This window comes from Desmodus rotundus, chromosome 1, assembly GCF_022682495.2.
Source record: "Desmodus rotundus isolate HL8 chromosome 1, HLdesRot8A.1, whole genome shotgun sequence".
In the NCBI taxonomy this organism is placed as follows: Eukaryota; Metazoa; Chordata; class Mammalia; order Chiroptera; family Phyllostomidae; genus Desmodus; species Desmodus rotundus.
The window spans coordinates 99,014,101-99,039,715 of NC_071387.1; the positions used below are offsets into that span (position 1 = coordinate 99,014,101).

At 53.6% G+C, this 25,615-nt stretch overlaps 2 protein-coding genes across 4 annotated transcripts in view; one reads left to right on the forward strand and one right to left on the reverse strand.

Moving 5' to 3' along the window:
* IFT140 (intraflagellar transport 140) overlaps window positions 1–25,615 on the reverse strand; it is a 94,769-nt gene that overhangs the window by 25,117 nt on the left and 44,037 nt on the right. For all 3 annotated transcript variants that reach the window (XM_024553169.4, XM_071221985.1, XM_071221986.1), the window contains exon 18: window positions 23,305–23,495. In XM_024553169.4, the coding sequence (XP_024408937.2) occupies window positions 23,305–23,495 (191 nt within the window). The remainder of the gene's footprint in view (window positions 1–23,304; window positions 23,496–25,615) is intronic.
* On the forward strand, window positions 1,947–21,388 carry TMEM204 (transmembrane protein 204). Its single transcript, XM_024553168.4, has 3 exons — window positions 1,947–2,897; window positions 7,704–7,859; window positions 20,629–21,388. Exons 1-3 carry the CDS (start codon window positions 2,618–2,620, stop codon window positions 20,871–20,873), a joined length of 681 nt encoding a protein of 226 aa, XP_024408936.1. The 5' UTR covers window positions 1,947–2,617; the 3' UTR covers window positions 20,874–21,388.

Consider the following 25,615-nt stretch of genomic DNA (forward strand, 5'->3'; position numbering starts at 1 on the left):
GGAGCTGGCCCAGTGGTTGTTCCCAGGACAAGCAAAGCTGGTGCTCTGGTTTCTGAAACCATGCGCTGCTTTTTATCAGAAATCAGCCATTTAAAGCACAGGTGGCAAACACAAGGCTCGCGGGCCGAATCCGGCCTCCACCTTGTTTCTACCCGGCAGCAGCGCCGAGCTCCTTGCCCCGAGTTAAGGAGTAGTTACATTTATACAGCCCTAAAATTACATTTTGCCCTCTGAAGGCAACTGTGGGGCTGATGTGGCCCCCGGTGAAAATGAGTTTGGCACCCCTGATTTAAAAGCTACCCAAGGACAAGTGATTTACATAAACAAGGAGGTGAGTTGGTCTTCTAATGGACTTGGGAAAGCTTCCTTTTTGAGGCCTCTGTCTACTGCACTGTGAGTGCAAGGACTCAGGAGTGTTTGAACCGCTTGCCCCAGGCCCCCCTGAAAGAAGAGGGGGCTGCATAAGGGAGTGAGGAGGGCAGACAGAACCAGCAGGCCCTCCCCCATCCAGCCCCTGGTGCCGAGAAGAGGACCACAGGGCGGAGGGTGGGAACAGCAGCTTTTCTCTTGGCACAAGCCATGGAAAGGGGAAAAATTCTAAAATTGGTCAGTCCCTCAGGGAATTTGGACAGACATTTATCAGAACCCACAATTCTCTAAAGACCCCTGCCTTTCAGGAATGCAGACTGAATGGCGAGGGGAGCCTAGCCTTGGGTGCAGCACGCACAGGCCCCGTGCAAAGGGGAGTTTGAGAGCAGTGCAGGCCCGGCATCCACACAGGCTGGGACTCTACAAAGCTCCAAAGGCGGGAAGGTGAAAGGTGAGGGCTGAGGTCATCTGATCATCTCTGTGACCTCTCTGAGCCCCAGCTTCCCACCCTGTGAGAGTGCTCGTCCCTGCACCTTGGGCGGCACGGGAAGACATCAAACAGCCAAGGGCCAGTGCTGCCACTACCTGGAACTCCAGGGGGTTCACATCATAGGCAAATGTGCATGTGCCAAGGCACAGATGTGCCTTTTTATTCATTCACAGCCGCTTCGGGGCCTCGGCCGGGTGAGCGTCCCTGTACTGCGTTTGAGTCTGAGGTGGTGGCACAAGACCTCCCATTGTGCTGGTCTGCCAGCCCAGGGGCTTTGAGCAGAGCAGATGAAGGCCTGTTCAAGCCCACGGCAGCTTGACGGCTCTGGTCGAGGTTCACCAGCGCACCACAGCGAGGGACTGGTCCCTTAGGAGCTGTGCAGACTGACATTCCCATCAGCAGCAAACAGCCCAGGCCAGAAACACATTCTCTCCCCCTCAGGCCTCGCCGGTCCCTGCGCGGCATGTCCAGAGCCCTACCTTCCTGCACCTCAGCTGCAACTCCCTGGTCTGCAAGTTTTCCAAGTGGGACCCTGACCCGCCAGGTCTAGGCAGTAAGAGGGTCTGGCTGGGACATGAAGGCCTGTGTAAGGGAGTGCTCCATCATGCCCAGCCTTCCTCTGCTGCCATCTGCTCTGGGCAGTTCCCTCCTCCTCCATCTGCATCTCCCTGGGACAAGGGCAGGTCCAGGCATATCGCGGGCTGGCAGTATCTCTGTGCTGGGGTAACAACCGTGGGCTGGGTGGGCGGACGGTCACCAACACCCTGCCAGCCCTGAGCTTCCTGCCGCTGTCCCCAGGCCGAGCACAGGAGACTGCCTGGAACACTGTGGGCAGCAACTGCCTCTGACGCTGCTCTGTGGTACCCGAGTGCCAGGCTGGCCACGTCCAAGACAGACAGGTGGGACCATGAGTCTGTTCTGGGCCAGCATTCCCGGCCCTCCCTTTTGGAAAGGAAGATGGGGAGAAGCCAGGGAGGAGGGTCATGGAGCAGGACTTCAGAAGGCCCCCCTGCCTTTCCTATCAGGAAACACATCCTGTTAGTGTCTGGCTGCTGCGGCCAGCAGCTATTTGTTGCAGTTGGCTACGCCCTCCAGCTCACCAAAAACAGCCTCAAAAACAACCATTTCCTCTCTGCTCGGAGACAGGGGGAAAATGCATGCGCACACACATACACACACAGACACACGCACACATACTTCCCTGCAGCAGGCTCTCTGCTTTCCAGGACCAGCCGTCTTGTGTTGGAGGCACCAGGCAGGGGCTCAGGCAGCACAGAGGCCGCTGAACCCGCACTGTTCCCTGCGGCCCTGCTCAGAGCCTGGCTACCGCACTAGCTTTGCTCTGAGCTGGTTTTAAGGAGGCTCGGCTGATACCACATTGCCATTTGCCTCTCCTCTCCAGTTACTCTCTGTTCTCCCGAGTCGGGGAGAAGAGGCTTCCAGCCTCCCTGGGCCTCTGCTTCCCAGGAAGACGGCGCATTCAGGATTCTGGACTCTCTCTGGTGCCCTGCTTCCTTCCCGGGATGGGCCACGCAGTCACCTTCAGATCAGGCCTGTCCCTGCTCCAGGTGCAGGAAGGAGGGTAAGGAGGACCGTGAAGTGGCCTCACCTGCACCTGTTGCACGGGCCTTCCCGACCCTCCAAGAATGAACGGTGATGTCCTCTAGCCACCCCTAGCAGCGTCTTGGTTCTCCCTGGCCACAGAAGCTGACCAGGACTGGGACTTTCTCCACAAGCGGTCGGCACCGGCAGTCAGTGATGACTGTCCAGAAACTGGTGGCCACAGCCGTGCTGGTGGCCCTGGTCTCTCTCATCCTCAACAATGCAGCAGCCTTCACCCCCAACTGGGTGTATCAGACGCTGGAAGATGGGCGCAAGCGAAGTGTGGGGCTATGGAGGTCCTGCTGGCTGGTGGATAGGGCCCGGGGAGGGCCAAGCCCTGGGACCAGGCCTGCGCAGGTGGATACAAGGGACTGTGAGGCCCTGGGCTGGGGCTCTGAGGCAGCAGGCTTCCAGGAGTCCAGAGGTACCGTCAAACGTAAGTCTGCTCACTTTTCTGTCTTCTTCAGAATAGGGGGTGGGGGGCCTGCTAGCCCTGTGCAGCACGCAGGAGACCCGGGTCGTGTTTGCTGACAGGTGAGGGGTGCTCTGCTCTGAGGGGCGGCACAGGCTCTTGAGGAACCGGCAGGCCCCAAGCTCCACGCCCACCCTCCCCCGGGGAGCCACAGGCACACGTCGGTCCCACTCAGCGCACACCCGCCTCCGCTCCTTCGTGACAGTTCTCATGTAGTAGTGGGCTTTTCTCTGCCATCACCTACAGCTAAAGAACAGATGCCTTAACCAAAGCAAGGAAAATGCGTTTTTCCTAGTGGAAAATTAAGATTGTTAATGAGAAAAATAAACAAGAAGCTTAAGAACACATGGCTGAGTTCTGACTTCATTCCACAGTCCCTAGGGTAGTTAAGGTGGTACGCAGTTCCGGGGGAGACCCACCAGGACTGACTGTGGGTGGGACCGCCGATCGCCTGCAGAGGCCAGCCCCGAAGGGCAGCGCCCTTGCTCCCTCTGCCCAGTTACTGGTTGGTCATGCTGAGCACTGGGTCTAACATTGCTTTGGAAGCTGGGAACTTGACTTTGAAAGTAGGGTCAGGTTTGTGTGTACCACAGGGAAGAGTCCTTAAGTATGAAGACGCTGGTCATCTAAACAGTCACTGGGGTTGATGGGCAAAGATCTCCCCGTGAAGACCCTTTAAACTGCCGACAGGGCCTAACTTGCAGGTGGGCGTCGTCTCTTGGGAAGACAAAGTTTGTCTTCAAGGACACGTGACACACGTGAGGCTGCAGACGGCTGCGCTGGGTTCTGTCGGAGGGCATCCCGGAGTCTGCAGGCAGTGCAGACACATGCTTGGTGTGTGACTGTCCTCAACCGCGTGGCCGTGGAACCCGACCTGAGGGGGAATCTGCGGTGGGGGTGTCATCCCATTTCACACGCAGAAACGGACACTGCAGGAGACGGGCTCAGCTGAGGTCCCTGGGGCCATGCAGCCCACTCTGTCCACTCAGAGTCCCTCACCACAGCCCGAGGGGGTCATCTGTCTCGGGTTGGTTATCTGCCCCTCCCCACTCCTTTGCAAACAGGGAGCGAAAACCTCTGTTTAAAAGATCAAACTGCATGAAAGACTTCAGAATTTTCTATGAGCTTGCTGAATTCAGGGGCCTATGGGAAGCCGGATAAATGCAGATGGACTTGGGTCTCTGTGTGACTCGCTGGTCAAGAACGATCCTTCTGGTTTGGGGACTGTCCTGAGGAGCAATGAAAACCAGTGGCCCTGAGGCAGCTCCAGTGAGAGCTCTGCAAAGCCTGCACCTCTCCCCTCCCCCAGACTGGGAGGGGGACGTCCTCGAGCTCAAGGACCCCTGCCACAGCCCCAGTGCTGCCCAGGTGCCCTCCCTGTGTGCCTATCCTCTCTGTCCCCATGCTAAGGACTGGTCACACAGGGATCCTCCTATCTCCACACAGCCAGCCCTCGCCTCCCTCCCACCCTGCTGTGTGTCCTGAGCAGCCGCATTCACCTGCCCTTGTTTGCTGTCCCTCCCGGACCACCTGATAAGGTTCCTGACCAACTTTTAAAATATCCTCATGCCATTAGTATGGTGTTTGTTGCAGCTAACTGTAATCAATTTCTGAGCATCAAATATTGGCCCAGAAAGAGCAAAAGGTCTACAGAAGCTTCTCCAGCAAGACTGAACTGAGGAAAGCAAGCCAACGTCACACCAGGTCCGTGTGACAGGAACAGGGAGCAGCAAGTGGGCATCCTGGCCCAGGTGGTCCAGAGCTGGGGCTTCCTGCCACCACCTTAAGTCAAACCAGTGCTCAGTCTCATTGACTCCATGGAAAACCCCAGCCCACGCTTTGCCCACCATCTAGCTAAGGCACAGAGATGAGGAAAGAGCAGGGAGTCCTTGTGTGACACGCATTGCCTCTGTGAAAACACCCTCCACACCTCCCAGCTGTTGCTCTGTCAAACCATCTCGTCTGTGATGGGGCAGTGGGGTCTGGGAGGCAGAGTGGACAGTCCAGTGCACAGTCCAATCCTGGGCACCCGTCTAGAGGCACCAAGGGGGCATGACTTGCCCTTCGTCACTCATCACTGCTTTGACCAGAGAGCCAGGCTGTATCCCAGAGATTCCACACATTGCTGCAGGCAGCCAGGGCGGCGGCTTGGGGACAGCAACAGGCTCCTGCAGGCTCTGTGCCAGAGGTCCTGGCAACGCCCTGCGGCAAACACCTCAAGGAGCCATTACTCAACTCCGATCAGGGGTTTCTGTGAAGCTGGGTGTCCTGAGCATACTGGGCAGGGGCACAGGGGCCAGTGATCTTGACTTTCATTACCCATCAGGTGGCTCTTTTCTTCCTGTGAGGTTTCGGGGGAACTCACGGGGTTTGAGGTCCCCCTTTGGCTCCCAAAGAGACCCCATAACCTAACTCCAGGGTCAGTCCTGTTCTGACCCTTATTTTCGGTCAGTTTTCACCTTTCCACATTCCATGCATTCTGTCAAGCACCCGATGTTCCTCTTCTGAAGCAAGATGCATTCATGAAAAAACAGTAACCACATCTTGGGCAGATGGCTGGAGCCCAGCGCTCCCTGGGGGGAGCCCCTTGCCCTGCCCATAGGTGATTCGATGCTCTCTGGTCCCAGGTAGGTGGCCTGAGTCTCACTGGAAACGCAGGTGATGGCGTGTGCACCACACGCTGCCCGGCCAGGTGACATTCATTGCCACATTTCATTGGGTTCCTTAAAATCCGGGCACTGCTGCCCAGACTAGGTACACAGGTAGTGTTATAACCAGTAAAACGCCAGGGACGGTGGATGCCAGCCAGGACGGGTCCCCTCTGAGAGGCCAGTGAAGGGAGTACGGCTCAGAGAGGGGGGTCTTCATCTGAGGCAGAGCGGTGAGTCTGTGAGCAGTCGCCATTTCATCCTTTCCACCCTCTTGACATCTTCAATACAAGATCCATGGGGACCTGGGCAGGCCTGTGCAATGGCTTGTGAGCTTGGGGACGCCACAGGGCTGTGTACTCAGAGCTGCCAGGAAGGATGGAGCTGAGCCAAAGAGGATGGCCAGGTGGGCAGGGCAGCAGGCCCCCCAAGGGAAGGGACCTGCCAGGGTCCCGGGTGTGCTCTGCTCAGGGCTCCTGGGAGCCTCAGTCATGCGGCCTCACCGCACCACCACGCACTCCCCGAGGCTGTCCCCTGCCCAGTGCTGGTGTCCGTCGCACGCTACTCCTCCCCTCCGCCAGCAGTTCATTCAAGTCTTTCCTTGCCTGCAAGCCTGGGCTTGGGAAACCAGACAGACTTCTCTGGGCCTCGCTGTTAACCTTCACGATGTCTCACAGCCTTGCCTCAGGTCGCTTCCGCCTGCTAAATCCTACCACCTTTTAGAGAAGCAGAGTCTAACTGCGAAGAGAATAAAATGTGAAGAAGAAAGAGCAGTGGGAACAACAGCCTCCACAGGAAGACAGCCAGCCTTCCTGAGTCAGGTGGGAAGCACTGCTCGAGCTCACCCCATCCTGACAGAAGGCCACCAGCTGCACCTCCAGGCGCCCCACTAACACTGCACGAGTAGCCAGAAAAGTACCAGCAAATTGGCCTAAACCATTGCTCATTAGCCTGAGCTGCCGGCCTCGGCCCCGGGCGAGGTGGGGAAGTCTCAGACTCCAGCGAGCACACAGTGCCCCTGGTGTGGAGGCTCAAGGAGCACTCCCGCTGTCCTCCAGGCCCCCACGTCCGTTCCCTCCTCCCCGGAACCCCGGGCCCACCACCACACCAGGCCTGGCCCTGCTTGCTCCACTGGGGCTCCTCCGACTTTGCCCGACCCCTGTCCGCTGTCTCCTGTGCTGCAAAAGGTCAGAGAGCAGTGCCAGGGTTCATGGTGATGGCAGTTGTTTCTGAGGTCACTCTGAAGACTATAGACTGTGCGCTCAGTTACAGGGAGGTACAACCCACCTGCGAAGGGGGCGATGCCTGCGAGAATGAGGACTGAGGGAGAAGAACCCACAGCGCTCACCTCAGTCTACACCGTCAGGCTCAACGCAAGAAGGTGCAAGGGTTCACTTGTTGGTGACTGTCATTCATCTAGCAGTACACGTGCTTTCTTGTACTTCTTGACCCTCGGCGCTGGGCTCTCCTAGAATCTGCTCGGAGTTCCCAATGTCTGAGGCCTCTGCTACTCTCCTGCCACATCCACACTGGCCTCAGAGCCAGTGGGCCCACCCCAGGCTGGAGCAGGCACTGGGAGAAGGCCTGGGGTTAGGGAAGGGCAAGATCCTTTAGGCTCTGAATGACAGATGGACAGCAAGAAGGAAGCTGTTGAGACACTACGGGCAGAAGGAATGTACCTTCTATGGCAGGGGGCACATGACACCTCCATGTGACTCAGGTTCCTCAAGGGCTGAATGTGACCGTTGCCAGACACCACCTCGGCCTGACACTGGGAGGGGTTAGGGGCCCTAGGGGGCTAGTTTTCATTAGCTGTGATGGGGCCACTTTAACAGTCTGGAAGAGCCACAGGGAAGGGACCTGCTGCCCCTGCCCCTGGCCTTTGCAGTTCATCCACAGTGTTGCTCTGTTGTCCTTCTGCCCTATGTATATGTCCCTCACTCCTGGACTGGGTGAGAGTGGGGGAATGGAGTACATGAAGGCTGGGGTTGTGGGGCAGAGGGAGATCAGTGAGGCTCTCAGTACAGACAGAGGGATGAGCCCCAGGAGGAGAGAGCGCCCCAGCCCTGAGCATCCCGCACAGCGCTGACCACCTGCCTTCTTCCCTCTTGGCCCCTCACAGTGCAATTTGACATGATGCGTGCCTGCAACCTGGTCGCCACAGTGGCCCTCGCTGCAGGCCAGCTCACTTTCATCCTGGGGTTGACATGCCTGCCCCCAATGTCACCTGATTCCCAGTGCTGGGAGGAGGCCATGGCTGCTGCGTTCCAGCTGGCGAGTAAGTACCCTCACGCCCTAGAGGGGCAAACACAACAGCAACACCCCAGTTTGTGCTGAGGCCGGAAGGCCTTCTAATGACACAGGGACCCTCTGGGTCACCCCTCCTGCCGCACCTGTTGCTGTGGGCCGAAGCAAAACAGGAGCACGCACACAGAGGTGAGGAGTGCTGAGGATTCGAGCAGCATTGGCTTTGTATCTCTGTAGCTGTGGCCCCTAGCCCTTTCCCATTTTGAGACAAGGTGCTGGCATGGGGGTAATGTGCTCTGTCTTCCAAAGTCTCCAGCAGCCCATGTGGTAGGTGGCCTGGGTTCACGCCCTCCTGAGAGGGCACGGCAGCCCGGAGGGGTGGTGAAGCAGCCTGCCCTTGGCAGAGAGGCGAGTGCCACCTGAGCCTACGTCTGGTGAGGCGAGACAGCCCCGCTTTCCCAAAGAGCAGCCAGGCCCAGAGCCATCAGGGAGTGAGCATCTTTGGACCGATCTGGAAGCCATCATGGCCTCTGGGGGTGACTAAGTTGAAATGGGGCTGGGCGTGACACACCTTGGGGTCTTGGAAGGGAGAGAGTGGTGGTGTCATCATTGTAAATTATGAATGGAATTGCTCTGAGAGGTTCCCTGGTGGCCACGGAGGCACCCCGGGGGGCTGCTCTGCTGGTTTCCCTCGGCCTCTGTTCCCTCTCACTGGCTCAGGGTTAACAACTGTAGAAACCTGGGGAAGTTCAGGCTCTCCACAACCTGCTGTGGAAAGTCAGGTCAGTGGTCCCGTGGGGACAGAGACTGATGAAGTGGCCAGGACGTGGTGCCAGCAGCTGACGTGCTTGCTGGAGAATGGCAGCATGTCCCAATGTTGAAGGTGCGATTCCAACAAGCCCAGGAGAAGACATGGCAGGAAGTCTGAATGGAATCACTCTAGGAATAATGGATCCCAGCCCTTACCCTTCTGGAGAAACACAACTGCCAGAATGAAGCTAACAGACTGGCAGGTGTTTGAGTGCTGGAAAGCGCCTGGGTGGGAATCAGAAAGGCCCTCCTGTGTCCTGTTAATGGAAGGTCATGTGGCCCTGGGCTGGGCACTTCTCCACAGGCTGGACGCAGGAAGAGGGTAGCTGAGGGCCGACCAGAGGAGAGCACAGGGTTTGGCGTGAAGGGGACCGGATTGCTTCTTGCCTCCATCACTTACTATCCATGTGACACAATCTGCAAAGCAGGGGTGAAGTCTGCCCGCACTCCCCACAATGGACTGACTCTGAGAATTAATCAGGCAGGTGGAATGGGATCTTTGATCACGCCCACCTCCACCCCTCCTCCATGACTGTGGGTAAAAACCCAGACATGCCAAGTGATTTAGGAAAAGGACCCATCTGCCCTCTGCCAACCTTAGGGCTGTAAAACAGAACTGGTTTCCTTGCCTCCGTGAAACAGCATGTCTCCGTCATGTGGGTTATCTGAAATCCCATCCCTTCAAGAAGGAAGCGGAAGATTTCAAAACGTGATTAGAAAAGCTAGATAAAAACCAGATATTTTAGTGGCATTGAGGAAATGAAAGTAACATTTCCTGATTTGAAAATAACTCCTAGCAGGATAATCAAATCAGTCATTGCATTTCTCAAGAAACTCCTTTGAAATACTTATTTAGAATTATTGGAAGAAATATTGTGGGTTTGGTGTGAAACCGACCTTTTACTTCCTGCAAACTCTTATTTTAGAACAAGATAGTGTTGTTTACAAATAACATATTGTAAAAACTCAAAAGCGGGGGGAAGCCCCATTAACTGAAATCAAGTGGTCTTGCTGCAGCCCTGGCAGGGGGGTGGGCTGGGCTGCCAGAGGTCTCCTGGGAGCCTGTCCTGGCGAGGTGGGGCAGAGGGTACTGTGCTCCTCCCCTACGTATTTCCAGGCCAGCACAACCCCTGGAAAGGTTGGACCAGGCTCTATTAAAAAAAAGTCGGCCAGGCAGAGGCCAATGGAAAAAGCCAGAAGCACCGAGGGACAGCCCACAGTATTTCAGATGGTTCCTTTCGCCTCCCAGGCTGCCTCGCCCCTCGGTGTCTGACCATTACTCCCAGTAGGTCTGTTTCGCCCAAAAAGGAAATGCATTTGGCCCTGTTTAGACTTGTTTCATTGACAAACAGTACAGAATGCAGCTATGTGCCTTTCTTCTATCATGCTGCTAATTTTAGAGTTAGGTTTTTTCCTGTGCTCCGGTCCGTTTTAAACAGTTAGGGAGAGACTGAAGGGCGCCAGGATATCCTGTCCCAGGAGGGGGAAATGCCTGCTAGTACCTGTTACGCAAGCCAACCTTGAGTCCCTAGTGCCTGGGCCAGAGGGTGGGCAGGGGGAGAAAATGAGGAAGGGAAAAACACATGGCATAAACTGGGGGCCGGGAAAATCTGGAACCAGCCCGAGACAGAAACTTGCTGATAGGCGGCTATCCGGGCACTGCAGCCTGACATGGGCATCTGCTCACTTGCTCATTCATTCTACACTAGTTTCTGGGCACAGTCCATGCTTACACAATGCCTGGCCTGGGTCTGTGAAAGGACAGGCTCACTCCTCAGAGCTGCGGCTTCAAAGGACCCTGTCACAGTGACATTGGGGGACCCTATGAAGTGGCCATTTTTATGGTTCAAAAACCTATGAAATATCAGCCATACCACCTGGTTTGCTCTGTCACAGTCAGGCCAACACACACAAGTTCCCCCTTTCTTTGCAGAATTTACCAAGGATATGTATTTTTTTAATCCTCACCCAATGACACATTCACTGATTTGAGAGAGAGAGAGAGAGAGAGAGAGAGAAACATTGATCAGCTGCCTCCCATATGTGCCCTGCCTGGGGAATCAAACCCACAACCTAGGGATGTGCCATGACCGGGACTAGAACCTGCAAACTTCTGGTGCATTAGGTGATGCTCAACCAACTGAGCCACCTGGCCAGGGCCCAAGTGCAATTTTAATTTACCTTGAAGGTGAAAAAAATTTCTTTTTGTCCCTTATCCACCCCCATCCCATAAGCTGAATATGCTGTGAAAACCCTGCATTTTCCCTGTGGGGAAAGGACCCTGCGTGTCAGAGACACGAGCCTAAGGCGCCCCAATTCATCTCTGGTGCCCCGCAGGGTGGCTACAAGGCCCTTGGCAGGCAGGATGCCACGCAGTGGCCAGTGAGATGGGCGTTGTCACCACGGAGCAGCTCTGCACTGTCTCCTTCCCCACCTTGGCTCTTTCTGTTGCAACCAGCCCACAACAGACACCAACCATCAGGCTTTCCTCTCTTTTTTCCTCCCCCAGGCCTTTTAAGGACCACCAACCTGCCAGTAATCCAAGTTTAGAGTGCTGGAGCCCTCTCCAGAGGGCTCAGAGCAGCTAGGCTGCGACCACACGCCCCTCATGTTCTGATGACGGCAGAGGTTCAAGGAGGGTCTGTACTGCGGACCTGCGGTGTGAGGGCCAACAGGCCATCCCAGCCCCAGGGCCAGCAGCTGTGACGCATGGGCCTTGCTTTGCCAGGCATAAGAGCTTCCTTCCCACGGCCTCACACGTGCGTGAGCTTCAGTCTGGCCCACTCTACAGACCTTTCCTTTCTCCCCAACCCCTGGTCCCTCCTCTCACTGCCTCTGTTTCTTCGTGTCTGAGGCCTCACTGCTGTGTGCAGAAAGGCACAGCTAGAGCAGGGAAAGCAGTGCTGAGTGGGGCCGGGGCGGGGGCTGCAGTCAGAGGAAGCCACCTATGAGAGGCAAAAGTTCTTTCCCAGCCTCTGATAACGGCAGCTGCCTACAACTCACGTCAGACACTTGGAGCAGAGGAGAAAGCCAGAGTGAACTCTGCAGGCAGCTCAGCTTGGTGGTACCTCTGGGCTCCTGAGAACAGCTGAGCTTTCCCACGGGTGTCTGGGTGAGAGCGGGCTCTGGAGCAGGCAGCCTGGCTCTGGATGAGTCACCTCATCCTTGTGCTCTTTGGACAACATGGGGCGACCCAGGCCTGCAGACACCACCTTCAGTCGTGCTTGCTGCTACCATTGTTCTGACTCCCCACTACAGTCCTGCTGGACGACACCCCACTGACATGTTACCAGTCCCCACACATGCTCTGTGCTCTTCGCCACGATTAGGGCTCTCCGCCTGAGCTTGCTGTGAGGGCCATAGCCCCACCAGCTGCCCCCTTGGCCCACTCTATGGGCAGACTATCCTCCTGGGCAGAATGCTGGGAGTAGTGCTTTGAAATTTCCTGAGTATGGCCCTCCTGCAGCCCCCTAGGGGCTCCCAGTGGCTCCTGGGCCCTTGCTATTGGCTATGCAGGACTATTATGTGTGGCCCAAGGCTGACATTTTTAGGTGGGATGGATGATCTAGTGGTTATTCAAGGCTCTGCACTTGGGTCAAGTTGCATCTTTGAAGAGTAACTCCTTGGCTACTGCTGAGCCTCCCCTGCAGTGCGCTGTTGGAGTCCAGCCTGAGAACCCTGTGGCCGCCCATGCTTGATCAGGCTGGCAACACAGCTGGTGGCCCCCATGGCTCACTGTCCCCCAGTGGTGCATGCTGGTGCTCCCCCTGGGGTGGAGGACCTGTGCACTCCACTACTGAGATCCCTGGGCTAGTAGGCCCCCCCCCTTGTCTTGGGAGCCAGTATCTTGCCTGACGACAGGATGGGATCAAGCAATTGGAGGACCCAAAGAGTGGGCTTCTCATCTGCTCCCTCCCCTAAGCCTCTCCCTCTCATCCCCACTGCTCACGAAAGTCCACATATATGCCGCTTGCAATCGTTTTTGGAAACTGTTGATATGTAAGTGAAAAAATCCTCTAGTACCACATCAAGGACGCTAGAAACGGTGTCCCAGGCTACACCCATCCATACCTGTGATACCCAGGCGTATTATGATAAAAAACGCAGTCCTCTTTGTCCCAATGTGGGGCTTTTAGCCCAAGCAGTCTGCCTCCCTTCAAAGAGCAGCTACAGGTCTACTAGCCACAAATTTATCACAACGTGTTTCTTCTGAAACGTGTGGCTCTCGCTCTCAGGCATCCATAGGTTTCTTATTCTAACATTTGATATTATTCCTAGCTTACGATTTATCAACTCTCCCCCTAAGTAACCCTCACCCTCCATCTCTGCAGAGTTTTAGTCTAGCCTCCTCGTCAATCGCGCGAGTGGCCCTGGACCTGTCTTGAACTAGTAATTTTTCTCAAAGTGTAACAACCACAACGAAATGATGCAGTTAAAGTGCAAACGTACAACCATTTTTGCAGAAGTTGGCTGTTTCACATTTCATTCTGAACTGCCCCCATAACGGCCTTGGGCTCTCCTTGGGACGTTCTCCAGCAATTCCTCATCTGTTCACGGAGCTGCCTGGCAGGCCCAAGCCCTCGTGCCTTCCTCCCAAAGAAGGGAACCTGCACTCGTCTATCCCTGGCTGCTCACGCCCCGATTTCTGAAGCCTGGCACTCCACAGAGTTCAGCGTCACCTACAACCTGAGCACACACGCTCTGCAGCTGGTGGACGCCAGTCCTCGCCATGATGACCTGCGGCACCAGGCTCTGGGCTGTATTCTTCCTCCAGGAGAGGACCTCAGCCAGTCCTCTCCTTGAGACACAAAGCCTCTCGGGTTTCAGCAGGATGACTAAGAGTGGAGTTTACTGTGGAACCTGGTCAAAAGCCACTTTAAAAGCCTCACGTGGCTTCATCTCCGCTGGCTTCCTCTTTCCATTTCTGGAAATCATTAGAGTTTTTCTTATGATGGCAAAACGTATAAACACACCAAGGACTACTGACTCCCTGCCCTGAGAGTACTAATTTTATCAGTGGTCCTCAAAGGTCAGCCGAGGTGGTAAATGGTAATTGTCCTGGTACCTCAGGAGCTGATGGGGATTCTGCTGTTTTTCTCAGACTCAGGGACCTTCTCATAGGATTACACAAATTTTGGGTTTTTTTTTTTTTTTTTTTTTACAACAAACTGGTACGTTGCTTGGTCTGGATAATTTGCTTTGCTGTCTTCTGTACCTACGTCCCAAGCCCCAGACTGTATCCCAACTGCACGTCTCATTTCTTCCTTCTGCGTTTTCTCCGTGCTGCTCAGGACCCTGGTACGTCAGGCAGCACTTTGGAGCGCCGGTTCCCATGGGAGTGGATGATCATTTGAACTGTACCATCTTCAGTCTTTCCTTTTCCCAGAACCCCTCCCTCTCGGCAGAAACACTGGATCACCACCGTTCTTCTGCTCACAATGTTGGAGGATCCCAACCACAGCTGTGCCCTGAGCAGGTCCATTGACTAACTAGTTTGCTCTGTGCATACAGGGTATGGCACAAATAATGCCCCTTCTTTTTATTACAAAATCTTTAATGACAAAATCATAAGCATGTAATTCTGTAACGTAACAATATCACACTCAAGCACACCATATGACATTTTAGGTGATATTTTCAAATTAAGACTGAAAATTATTACACCCATATTACTAGTCTACCAACCACACTCAAACACAGGCGTTATTTCTGCCGGACCCTGTATACTCTCTACAGGGGTGTCAAACTCGTTTTCCCTGGGGGCCACATCAGCCTCGCGCCTGCCTTCAAAGGGCTGAAATAATTTTGGGACTGTATAAACGTAACTACTCCTTAACTGTTAAGGAGTTGAAATTACATTCGGCCCTTTGAAGGCCACCGCGAGGCTGACGTGGCCCCCGGGGAAAACGAGTTTGACCCCCATGCTCTAGAAGCTGTCACACCAGCCCTAAGTCACAGGTGCCTGCTTTGCCAGTTCAGCTGCCGTGCGTGCTGAGGCAGGTGTGCTGGGTGAAGAGCTCAGAGGTCAGTCCCACGGGTTTCCACTTATGCCACCTGCGTGTGCTGACAGTCATTCAAAAGGAAGGCCCCGTGACAGACACCGACACCCTAGGAAGCGGGGAGGAAGGAAGAGAAAGGAAAGGGCGCTCTGCAGGCGGAGCTGTGAATCACACTGCCCACTGCGAGGCCAGTTCACAGGAAGGGGCTGCTGGCTTTGGAAACATAAATTCATGAGATGGAACCGACTCCATGTGCAGAATTTGGTGTGTTTGCTAAAACTTTCCCCTCAAACTTGTTTCTGGACAAACATTAGCATCCCTGAAAATTCTTGGGAGAAGTCTTCAGGGACAACTCTGAGGAGAGAGGGGAGTCTCCACATCAGGCTGTGACAGAAACGGACAATCTGAGGCTGAGGCCAGAGCACTCCTGTACCTAGTTCAACACCACCCCCCTCCCTCAGCCAGAGCTGTGACAGTAAGAGGCTAGTTTCACTTCAGAAGGATGTCTGCACTTGGCTCTACCTGGCATCGGGGCTGGGGCTGGGGGTGCGCAGTGAGGCGGTGAGCCCACGTGGGCCCCTGCCTTCCCGTGTCTCTGTGGCTTTTTACTTCTGACAAGTGGCACCCGTGGAAGATCCCCGTGCTTCCTATGTCTGCTCAGTGCCTACAGCCCCCGGTGGCCTAGGGCAGCGTTGGGTATCTGTCAACCACTGGAGTCTAACGAGGCAGAGTGCAAGTGTCACTGCAGCAGCCCTGGCGTGAAGGCCACCCCTGTGGCCCAGGCTCTGCCCGCTGTTCAGCGCCTGTGCCCGCTGTTTCAGAAGCGGGTTTTCCTACGTGCACTTTTTTAATGTTAGGGAAACAAACGTCTTCTCTGACTACATGCTGAACTAAAATAAAGCAAAGGCCGACACTGATCTTACACAGAAGTCATGTAAACGGGAATTTCGTTAACCTTTTTTCACACCAGGATACAGAACTAGGCTCTTTCTTTCTCCTTCTCCGGGTGGGGGAAAGCCAGGTAAGGTGCAGCCTCTGAATTACGCCAGCTGTGCTGGAAGCAGCTCGCTGCTGCTCGCGGCTGGCTTTCAGCAGTTTTCCAGACATACGATGAAACGGCAGGGCGCGTGGCTCGTTCATTTTCACTTTGCAAAGACGCCATCTGTCCAGCTCTGGGCTGATCCTGACCCGCCACCTTTACCACTTTCCTGCTCGTGTTTTCAGGATGAGGTGGCTGTGCCCAGGGCATCTGTGTACATGTGAATTTACACTTCGTGAATCACTTATCCACAGCCCGAATGTTCTTTCATCTTCTAACGGAAAAACCTGACATACTCTGAAATCTGAGTTTGTGTACCCTGTAGGCAGCATAGCTAAACACAGGAAGTAATAAACAGATTCCAATGGTTACAAAATCACAGCCTCCCCATCTTTAAAAACCTACGATAGCGATCTTAAGAAAAGAAGTGGCAATACAGTCGGGTAGCCCTGAGATGCTGGGAAATCCCAGTGTGGGCACAAGACAGCATCCAAGTCTTGCCACTCAGTGCTGGGACGGTGCCTTGGCACAGCCGGGGGTGGAAGCCAGCGGCCGCTCTGCCCACACGTCTGTGGAGTGTTCCGTGGGTTCATATTCTCACCGTTTGGAGTTCGGAGTGCTCTCTCCACAAGCTGGTCTCCTGATGTCACAGGTCTAGCCTAATGCCGCTCTCTGGGAGGGTCTGTCCTGCCACCCCCTCTGCTCGCTGGCAGAATGCTGCCCCCGCACTCCCATACCACGTGTCCCGAATGCCTCTCGCACACTGGGGCTCAGGCAGTAGCGACTGATTTCATCTTTATTCCCTCAAGCAGAATGCCAGTTCCCTAAGGACAAAACAGCTGAGCCTCAGCAACCCCCCCACCCGCCCTGAGCACAGGTGATGAGGGGAACCTCACTAGGTCTGCTGCTGAACATGCCATTCACCAACCAATGCAAGGGGCCAGCACAGCAGCCCTGGCTCCATGCTGAGTGGCATCTACTTGATTGTGGCTAACGGGGTCCTGTCCCTCTGACAGGCTTTGGTCATTAAGAAGATTAGAAGAGCTTCCAGGCAAAATGGCAAAGTAGGTTACAATTTTGTTTCCTTAACAATAAATTAATGTAGTATAACAACAGAAAAAAAGCAGCTTAGAGGCTGTCACTGTGGAAGCTGCCGTTCATCACTTCTCCTCCCGCACTACATTCTACTCTGCACTACAATCTATCTGGACTTGGCTCAAACTGGGCGGCAATCTGAGGGGCTGAGACCGATGGGTGGGCCGAACCCCAGCCGCAGGGACGCTGCTGGAGGAGGCACCGTGCTGTGAGCCTAAGGAGGCTGGCCCACGACTCACCATCCGAGAGCTGAGGGACCAAGAACAGGAGGGCAGGAGGCAGCCCTCCTTCCCAGGGCTGATGAAGCACAGGGACAGCAGCACCAGGAAAGGCCCGGAGGGGATGGAACTTGGCATCTCAGAGGCACCAGCGTGGCTGTAGCGTGAGAGAGACAGGGCAGAGGGGGCCGGCCAGGCCGAGGTGCATCCTAGGGCAGCGGGTGCCACAGGGCATCTGTGGGGGGGGCACCTGACATGTGCCCTACAGAGCTGCCTGTGCAGCTGCAGGAGACGCGTGTCAAGGCGTTGACACACACAACAAAATGGAGCGACACAGCCGGGGGAAGGCGAGCAGTAGAGGCCTATCGCCAGTGTCACGACAGACTTCAGGAAGTGCTTGCCAGTGGAAGAACCTAAAATTAGTTGCACTTCTAAAGTATTCTAAATGTTTTATTATGAACATTCCTGCAAAGGATTCAATGCACCATGCGTGTCCTGCTAAAGACATGAGGGGCAAACACTGAGCAGGCCCTGGGGGCCCTTTCCGTGAGCCCTCTCTTCCCCGGAGGTGACTGCTGTCCTGTGCTTGTGTTGGCCACTCCCTGGTTTTTAGTATTTTTATTCCTCTCCAAGTTGTTCTAAAAAGCAGCCTGATGGCTGAGCCTGTGCGAACCGTGCACAGAGGAGCACATGTGACAGGGCTGTGTCCCTGTGACTTCCTCTCGGGAACCACTGTTGCTGTGGCTCACCCTGGCGCGGTGCTGCTCACGCAGCTGTTGCCAGCTAACCGTAGCTCCCCAGCTCCTGAGGACCCGAGTTTCAGACGCTGCCCATCTGGGGCATGGTCACGTTTCCTGGGGTGGCAGGGGTTTCAGCCGGGCGTCATCCTGGGAGTGGAACTGTGGATCCTAGGGCGACTCTGCTGTAGTGAGCTCCGAGTCGGCGAGGGTGGGTCCCCTCTACCTCCAACCTGGGCCAACGCTTGATGTCTCCTCCTTTTCTAATTCTGCCCGTCTGGGGAGTGAGTACACTTCAGTCCTTTCCAGCTTACGGTCCCCTCTCTCAATCCAATTCTCATGATTCCCGAGTCTCCACTGAAATGTCTTGCAATGAAATTCAAGGTCCTCTCTCTGTTCATCAGAGGTGTACACCAGCCTCAGGACAGATAACCCAACTGTGAGAGAGGGTTGCCCTGGAGGCCACAGGGGGGCTCCATTCTTTCACGCTGTTCTCTTTTGACAAATGATGCTTTAGAATTGCAGCTGAAGCCACAAAACAGATTTTTAAAATGTTTTAAAAACACACACAAACCAAAAGGAAGCTTAGTTTAAAAAGAGAGAAAACAGATTTCAACCACAGCAGAGGGTAAGCATCTGTATCCCTCAGGGTGGGTGACCGATACAGTCCTGCTCACCCTGCAGGCTCCCACCGGCCTTGCTGTGAGTCCCCTCCAGCCAGGGCCTTGCTCCTGACATAAGCTGGCATCTCCACTCCCTCTTCCAAAGTTCCCATCCTGCTCCATCCTTCTGAGGCTTGTTTAAACCAGGCACAATAGTCTCCCTTGGGTGATAAAAAATGCCCAGAGACACAGTAAAAATGAGGAGGACACAAAGTATTTTCATTCTCATTACACAAAAAAAGGCTATACTTCCTTTCTCCACTAATGTAAAACCCGGTGCCATAGAATCATGGGCAGAGATGTACCCTTCCCTGGGGAAGAGAAATGACAGAGGTTTCTTTTTGTCAGTAGGCATGACAAACAGAATTATTTTTAACAGAAAGGAAGTATCCAGAAGCTTTCCGTGTATAAAAAGCTCCACTAAGTACTGTAGACAATTAAAATAGAATTAGTCACTGTCACCATTGTTTAGGGCACGACCGAGTTAGGTGAATGTTTAATTCATACTTTCTAGGAGGTACAGGAATGACGATAACGTGATGCTCGTGTTTTTGGAAAACTCAAGCCTGTCCTCCACCCCACCCCAGCACTAACTCACAGCACAGTAGAACCATTAGCTGGCATCGCTGCTGCTTTTTGCTCTGGGGCCACGCTGCTTGTGCGCGATGTGGTTTTCTGAGGAAAGCAGGGGAGGCCGTGGGGAGTAGAGGGAACAGCATGGACAGATGTACAGATATCACGGTGCAGGGCGGGCAGAGGGACCACAGCAGCAGCAGCAGCAGCAGCAGCTCAGCCTGGCCAGAGCATAGGGCAGGGAATGTGGTTGGTCCTGAAAAGGGCCAGAGTCCCATCTGGACCATTCTGGGTTACGAGAGGCTATGTCTTCATCAGGCCTTTTTGGTTCTAAGACACAGACTCACTCAGGTCAGCATGTCAGAGGGTTGGGAGCTGGTGGAGAACACAGGGCTCCCTGGGCAGCCCAGGCCTCTGCTTCTGCCCACTCTCCCCATTCTTGCTGGCCAGGGCTCTGCTGGACCCCACAGCCTCCTTCCAGTTTCCTCTGCCTCATACAGCCCCTCCCAGCTGAGGGGTGTGACCATTTCAGGGAACAAGGAGGGGCAGGGCCCTGTGGGCCAGCTTCCTCAACTGCAGAACAGTGGTGGCCTCTCCTCCATCTCCTGGCCGGGGTTTCTAGCCTGGATTTGGACTTGAACTCCATTACACATCAGGGCCCTGCTATCCTAGTCAACAGATCCTAGGTGCAAAATCCTGGCTTTCCTTTTATTAAAACTAATGAAATCAGGTCTTTGGAGCTCCTTAAAGGTAAAACCATTAAAATAATAATGCTGTGGTATTAGCTCTGAGCTGAGAGTGAACAAGTCTGTGAGAACCGCAGTCAGTGGAAAACTGGCCACATTAGCATGGCCCCTCCCCTTCGCTGCCGTCAGAGTTTAGGAAAAGGGAAGAATATGGAGGGAAAATAAGCAGGGGGAAGGGAGCACGTGGGTGAGAGGGAAATTCTAGAACCAGAGGCACTGATTTGGAAGTGAGAGGAAAAACCAAATGTGCCCGCAGAAGACTCAGACACGCCTCCCATCTTGGCTGTCTCCGCCCTAAGTGTGCAGGCTCTAGGCCACCTTGCCTTTTGAAAGAAAATCTCTATTCCCTTTAGAGGCAAATGCTAAGAACAAGAAAACTTTTAAGAACAGGAATTTGGACTAAGTTAAACAACAATCCAAGTTGTTTCTAAATGAGATTTAGGAAATTTCTGTGTTTGCTTTCACTTTGAACGGATTGTTTATAAAAGTCAGAGAGGACCTCAGACAAAGTTACCACTGGGTTTTCTGGGGTGAGGGAACGCGAGTGTCGGCGTCACCTTTATGGGAAGGGCAACTAGGAAGCAGCCTGATGCCTGGAGGATCCCAAGGAGAGCACGTGGGACTAGACTGCTTTCTTCTGGAGCCCCAGAAACCATCCTGGCCAGGATGTAGTGATTGCACACTGCACCCCCACCCCCAACTACCAGACTCAAGCGTCATACAAACCCACAAAGTCCTCCTACAGAGCAGCTCACCGCTGAAGCGCAGGTACCGTGAATGTGGCCCATCACCAGCCCCGGGAGCACAGAGGGCTGGGGAAGAAGCGAAGCCCTGGTTCTTCATGGGGTCCACTTTGGGGGTCCCGCAGGCCTTTTCCTGGCTCTGAGTAAGGCTTTCTCAGCACTTGTCTTTCATTTACAGGTTTTGTCCTGGTCATTGGGCTGGTGACGTTCTACAGAATCGGCCCATACACCAGCCTGTCCTGGTCTTGCTACCTGAACATTGGCGCCTGCCTCCTGGCCACCCTGGCCGCCGCCATGCTCATTTGGAACATTCTTCACAGGAGAGAGGACTGCATGGCGCCCCGAGTGATCGTCATCAGCCGCTCCCTGACTGCCCGGTTTCGCCGTGGGCTGGACAACGACTATGTGGAGTCACCATGCTGAGGGTTGCCAGGGTGGGGCCCGGCTTGGGACTTTATCCACTGTAATGGAACAGTCTAGAAACCAAGGGACTGCCCGAGTGGAGGCGGTTGATTCACATGGTTTCTTATATATGCATATGTACGATACACAGGTATGTTTACTATGTTTATAGAAATATATTATTGATCATATATTGTCTGTGCCAGCCTCCTCCTGACACACTCACAACCCGGCTTCACGCTCACGCACGTTGCAAGAAGGACACCAGCACCCGAGGTGCACGTGAGGAGCGGCAGCTGCCCTGCTCGTCTGGGGGTAATTTATTCTGTGTCTGCTGAGAGGGCCGAGGGCCGCCGTGACCACCTTTTCCTTGTTAAAGTAGAACATCCGGGAGATTTTCTGGAAGTGGCCATGACCTTGCTCAAGTGGCTCAGAATTTATAATCAGATGGTTATGGCTTTATGACAGAATGGAGTTAGTAATGTCTGTCTGTGCCTGATTAATTTTCTAAGTTAAAATAAAATGCAAACCTCTTACCACCGTCTAGAACATGTGTTGTATCTACCTATACTGCCACGTGGTAAAAAGAATTTGGTCTATTTTATGTCATTTTTGTGGGCTATCGGTAAGAGAAGGGTTGAGACTTTTTAAAAGGTCTGGTAGGAGTGCAACTCCTGGTTACTTGTGTCCTTATTCACGTTTCTGGTCAACTGAGCCTCAGAAGCCCATGTTCCTACAGATCCACAATTAGCAGAGTAAGAGAGGGAAAATCTGTTTAAAGAAACTCAGAGATAGGTTCACTTTTTTCCCCTCTAAAATCTTTAGTCCATCTTCAGCCAAATGCTCAGTAGGCTACGCCTTCGTGATGCTACACTGATTCCAAACCACCCGGCCCTAAACGTGGGAGAGGTGAATAGGCCAGAATTCCCCAGGCTGAACAGAAAATGTTTAAAAAGTGGCCCAAGTCCCCAAAGAGCTGGGACCAAGACTACCCGATGACATCTGTAAGGACCGCCCTCTAATAGCTGCACTGCTGGAATTCATGCCACCTGAAACTGGAATCACTGTCACCATCCCCTGGCCAGGAAGCTGATCCCGGACACTCATGGGTACCTGCAAAGCCAGGTTAAGACCCTGGCTAGCAGTAGGCTGATCCCTCCACCCCCAAGAAAGTTTTAGCTTTGTTGCTTTTAACCTTCCAAAGAAGTGAGGTGACCAGTCTGGAATTCGAAGACGACGTTACCCCAGGATAGCCAGAACAAATGGCAGACTGGGGTTAAAAACATAAGGCAATTGGGAATGACTTAAAAGCATCTTGGCCCGCTGACCTATAACACAGCCGGCAGCCAGTGTAGAAACAGCCAGACCCGTCCCACGGCCGTTGCGCTCAAGGGGGCACTTACGTTCGCGCGTCATCCCTTCGAGTGTCTTTCCTACAGTAGATTGTTCCCCCTAAATCATATGCTAAAGTAATTATTTTTAAAAAATAATGACTATTTAAGATGTATAATTTTAATATTATGTATGTGACTATATAAACATTTATTAAAGTTTTAAAGTTGGCCATGTGGTTCGTTACGGTCTGTGGTCGTGTTTATATTAAACAAAAAGTGATCGGAGAAAGAAAGGCTGGGCTTTGCCACCAGTCAGTCTCGTTAGCCCCCCAGACTGAGAGACCCCGTGTCCACACGGCCAGTGCTGAAAGGCCCTCCCGACCGGAACAAGCTTTGGCCTGTTTTAGAACTAAGACAAGGGACCAGGGTCACATGCAAATTGCAAAGGTGCTCCCGGGTCACAGAAAACCATCGCTGCAAATAACGGGGTCTTGTTCCAGGCCACTGAATTTTTCCATCTTTCTCTTCCCACTCCAGTTTCATTCTTTAATAATTTTTCTAACCTTTTGAGATTAAAATCTGTCAACTGCTCCTGGGAAGAATTGCTGAATTCTCTCAGGAACATAGAGGAAGCTGCTTTGTGACAGCCTTTGATTGAAAACTCCTTTTAGAGCAATTTTAACTGCATTTTCACTGTACTGTTTTGAGTGTTTATTATTTTTTTTATTTAATAGCAGTTATTCCCAGAGGAACAGGTATTACAAATATTTAGCACCCACAGAACTTTCAACTAGGAAGTGTCCAAAACACTATAAAGTGAATCAAAACAACTAACAGCCCAGGAGGCTCCAAGCACCGCAGAGGCCGAGAGCCAGGCTCGCCCCTCCCCACACCTGGCTGTGCCTGCGCTCAAACTCACTGCTCTGAGGCGCAATGCGCCAGGCGTATCCTGGCGTCTGTATGAGCAGCAGCATTTCCTTGAGTAAAAAGACCATGAAACGCAGAGTCACAGCAGAGTTAGCGACTCTGAGAATGACATTTAGAAGGGGAAGAGGCACATATAGAAAGTGCTCTCAGTGTGCTCATCCCTTCGACACCGTAGTGACCAGAATCCTTACCTTTTGATGAGCTTGATAGATTTGAAAGCTTCGTCCATGTCCCCGACGGCAATGAAGTAGCTGAAGTTGAGCACAGCATTCTGGGTGGGCTTGTCGCAGTCCTCCAGCCCCGCGAAGTCTCGCAGGGGCCTCCTGCCCACCACGCAGTGGAGCCCCGGATCCGCCTGGTTGTCTCTGTCTGCTTCTCCTGGCTGAATGAGAAAGGGCTCTGTTCACCTGTCAGTTCATGTAAAGCTAATGCCTACATGAAGCCTTTCTCGTATGTCAGGTACGGAGACCCCTCTGCAGACAGATGTGGATGGTCAGCAACCGCCCCTGACAAATTGTGACAAAAGTCTGTCCTCTTTTGAAATTAGACATTTTGGCTCTGGTTTCAGACAGCAAATAAGTAAAGGCACGCACGGGAACTTTCAACAGTTAGACGGAAAATGGTTGTGAAAATCTCCACCTCCCAGGTTTGTTTTGTAAACTAGAAAGTTTCTACTGTTAAGTAAAACATATATACACGTACATGCGCAAGGTCTAAAAATAAGTAACGCCATCCTGATTTCAGTTGGCATTCTCCAAAACGGTAACCTGGATTAGTGGAGTGCCCTCCACTGGTTTTTCTCGGAAGAACTGCCAACCTTGCACACAGCTCCCCGAACAGCTGTGCAGAGAGAGAGAACGTCCTCCGGTCTGAGCAGGGGCACAATTGTACAGGGTGCTGCCCGAGGTCTCTTTATACCTGGCACCTTGAAAAGCAGCCTTCTGCGGTGACCTGCTCCCTCAGGTATTGGCTTCCTTCCTGACTGGTGGGCACTACACTCGCCTGCGCGCCCACCCGCTTTCTTCTGGGCTGGCGCCCACACACTCAACCCTCTGCCATCCACATCATGTTTCCTTCTCTCTGCAGGCTCAGTTTCTCTGGTGCACACAACACTCCCCTACGTAAAGGGGGTTTATGATCCACCCTCCTGGGACCAATGCCCCGCATGTCACTGGTCTTGAATCTGCTGCTACTCCGTGACTTCGGTAAGGCTAGCCTCCACCACCTGCCTCTGGTGTAGTTCCCGGCAGCTCTGCCATCCCACTGCTGCTTCTCAAGTTCACCTGTGGTCCCCAACTTCAGGGGGTGCTTGACCAGGGCCTTGAGAAACTGGCAGAATGTATCAGACCCAGGTGTAGATGGCAAGACCCTTCTAGGCACAGGACAAAGCATAAGCAAAGGCCCTGAGGCAACCCACAGTCCAGGGCCGCTGAAATTCAGGGTTTGTGGCCGTATGTAGGTTGGGTCACACCAGGCAGGAGGCTGAAGTCTGGACTGATTTTGCATGGAATGGGAAACCTTCAGAAATCTGTATGTACAAAAACAACCGAGCACTGCTGGCTGTGGTTTAACCGTCACAGGCAGGACCTGATGTCCGTCAGCCTTGCTGTGATCTCATCGGAGCCCGGCTCCTCTGAGCACACTCGGGAATTCTCAACGAAGTACGAGCACCTGAGGGCCCTGCTTCACCTGCCCCTGCTTCAGCATTTGCACCCGCTCTCATTACAGCTCTTCGAGGGAGGGACTGAGCCACCTGCCCTGGCCACAGGTGGGAGCAAAGGATCCAGGGCTGTAGACTCTCAAGTGTGCAGACAGGAGCTCCCAGGACAGGGCCGAGGGATGTAAACACGAGTCGGCAATCAGAAGGAGGGCAGCATGTAAAGAAACACAAGCATCAGGTGGCAGCCTGTTGGTGCCATACATCTGGCCGGGATGAGAGCCCTGCAGAGTGACACGGGTGTGCTGCCACCCATGAGGAGGTGGTACGGTGTCACGTCCCCGATAAACCTGGTTAAAGAAGGCATGCAGGTGAGGTGGGAAGTACTGTCGCACAGACGACTATAGCTTAAAATGAAGAAAAAACAATCTTGGGAAAGGGGCGGAGTTAAAGTGCCATAGGATAAGGGGGGAGTCGTCTCACACTGTACCACACATCTCCTCTCCTGGACGGCCAGCACGGTGCGCACGGAGAAGGCAAGAAGTGAGAGGAAGACTGCGTACGTGTGAGGCAGAAACCGAAGTCCATGATGTGAGAAGCACAAGGGAAAACACAATAGAAAGAATGTAACTGTCTCTCACACCTTTCCGAGTTCTCACATCAAAGACAGATAAAAACGTGTAAGGAGCACTACACAACAAGATTCAGAAAACGCTGGTCTGATGGAACTAATCCAGCTCAAATGGCGGACAGACAAAGCCTGCATGGAAGGGCGCGGGGTTCTGGGGTTTGGGGGTGCCGCGGACCCGTTCCCAACTGTGACAAAGATCATGCCCGTTAACACA

Coding starts and splice junctions, on each gene's coding strand:
- TMEM204 (XM_024553168.4), top strand. CDS start 2,618: ATGACTGTCCAGAAACTGGTGGCCACAGCCGTGCTGGTGGCCCTGGTC. Junction 2,898..7,703: donor GTCCAGAGGTACCGTCAAAC/GTAAGTCTGCTC, acceptor GGCCCCTCACAG/TGCAATTTGACATGATGCGT. Junction 7,860..20,628: donor TGCTGCGTTCCAGCTGGCGA/GTAAGTACCCTC, acceptor TTTCATTTACAG/GTTTTGTCCTGGTCATTGGG.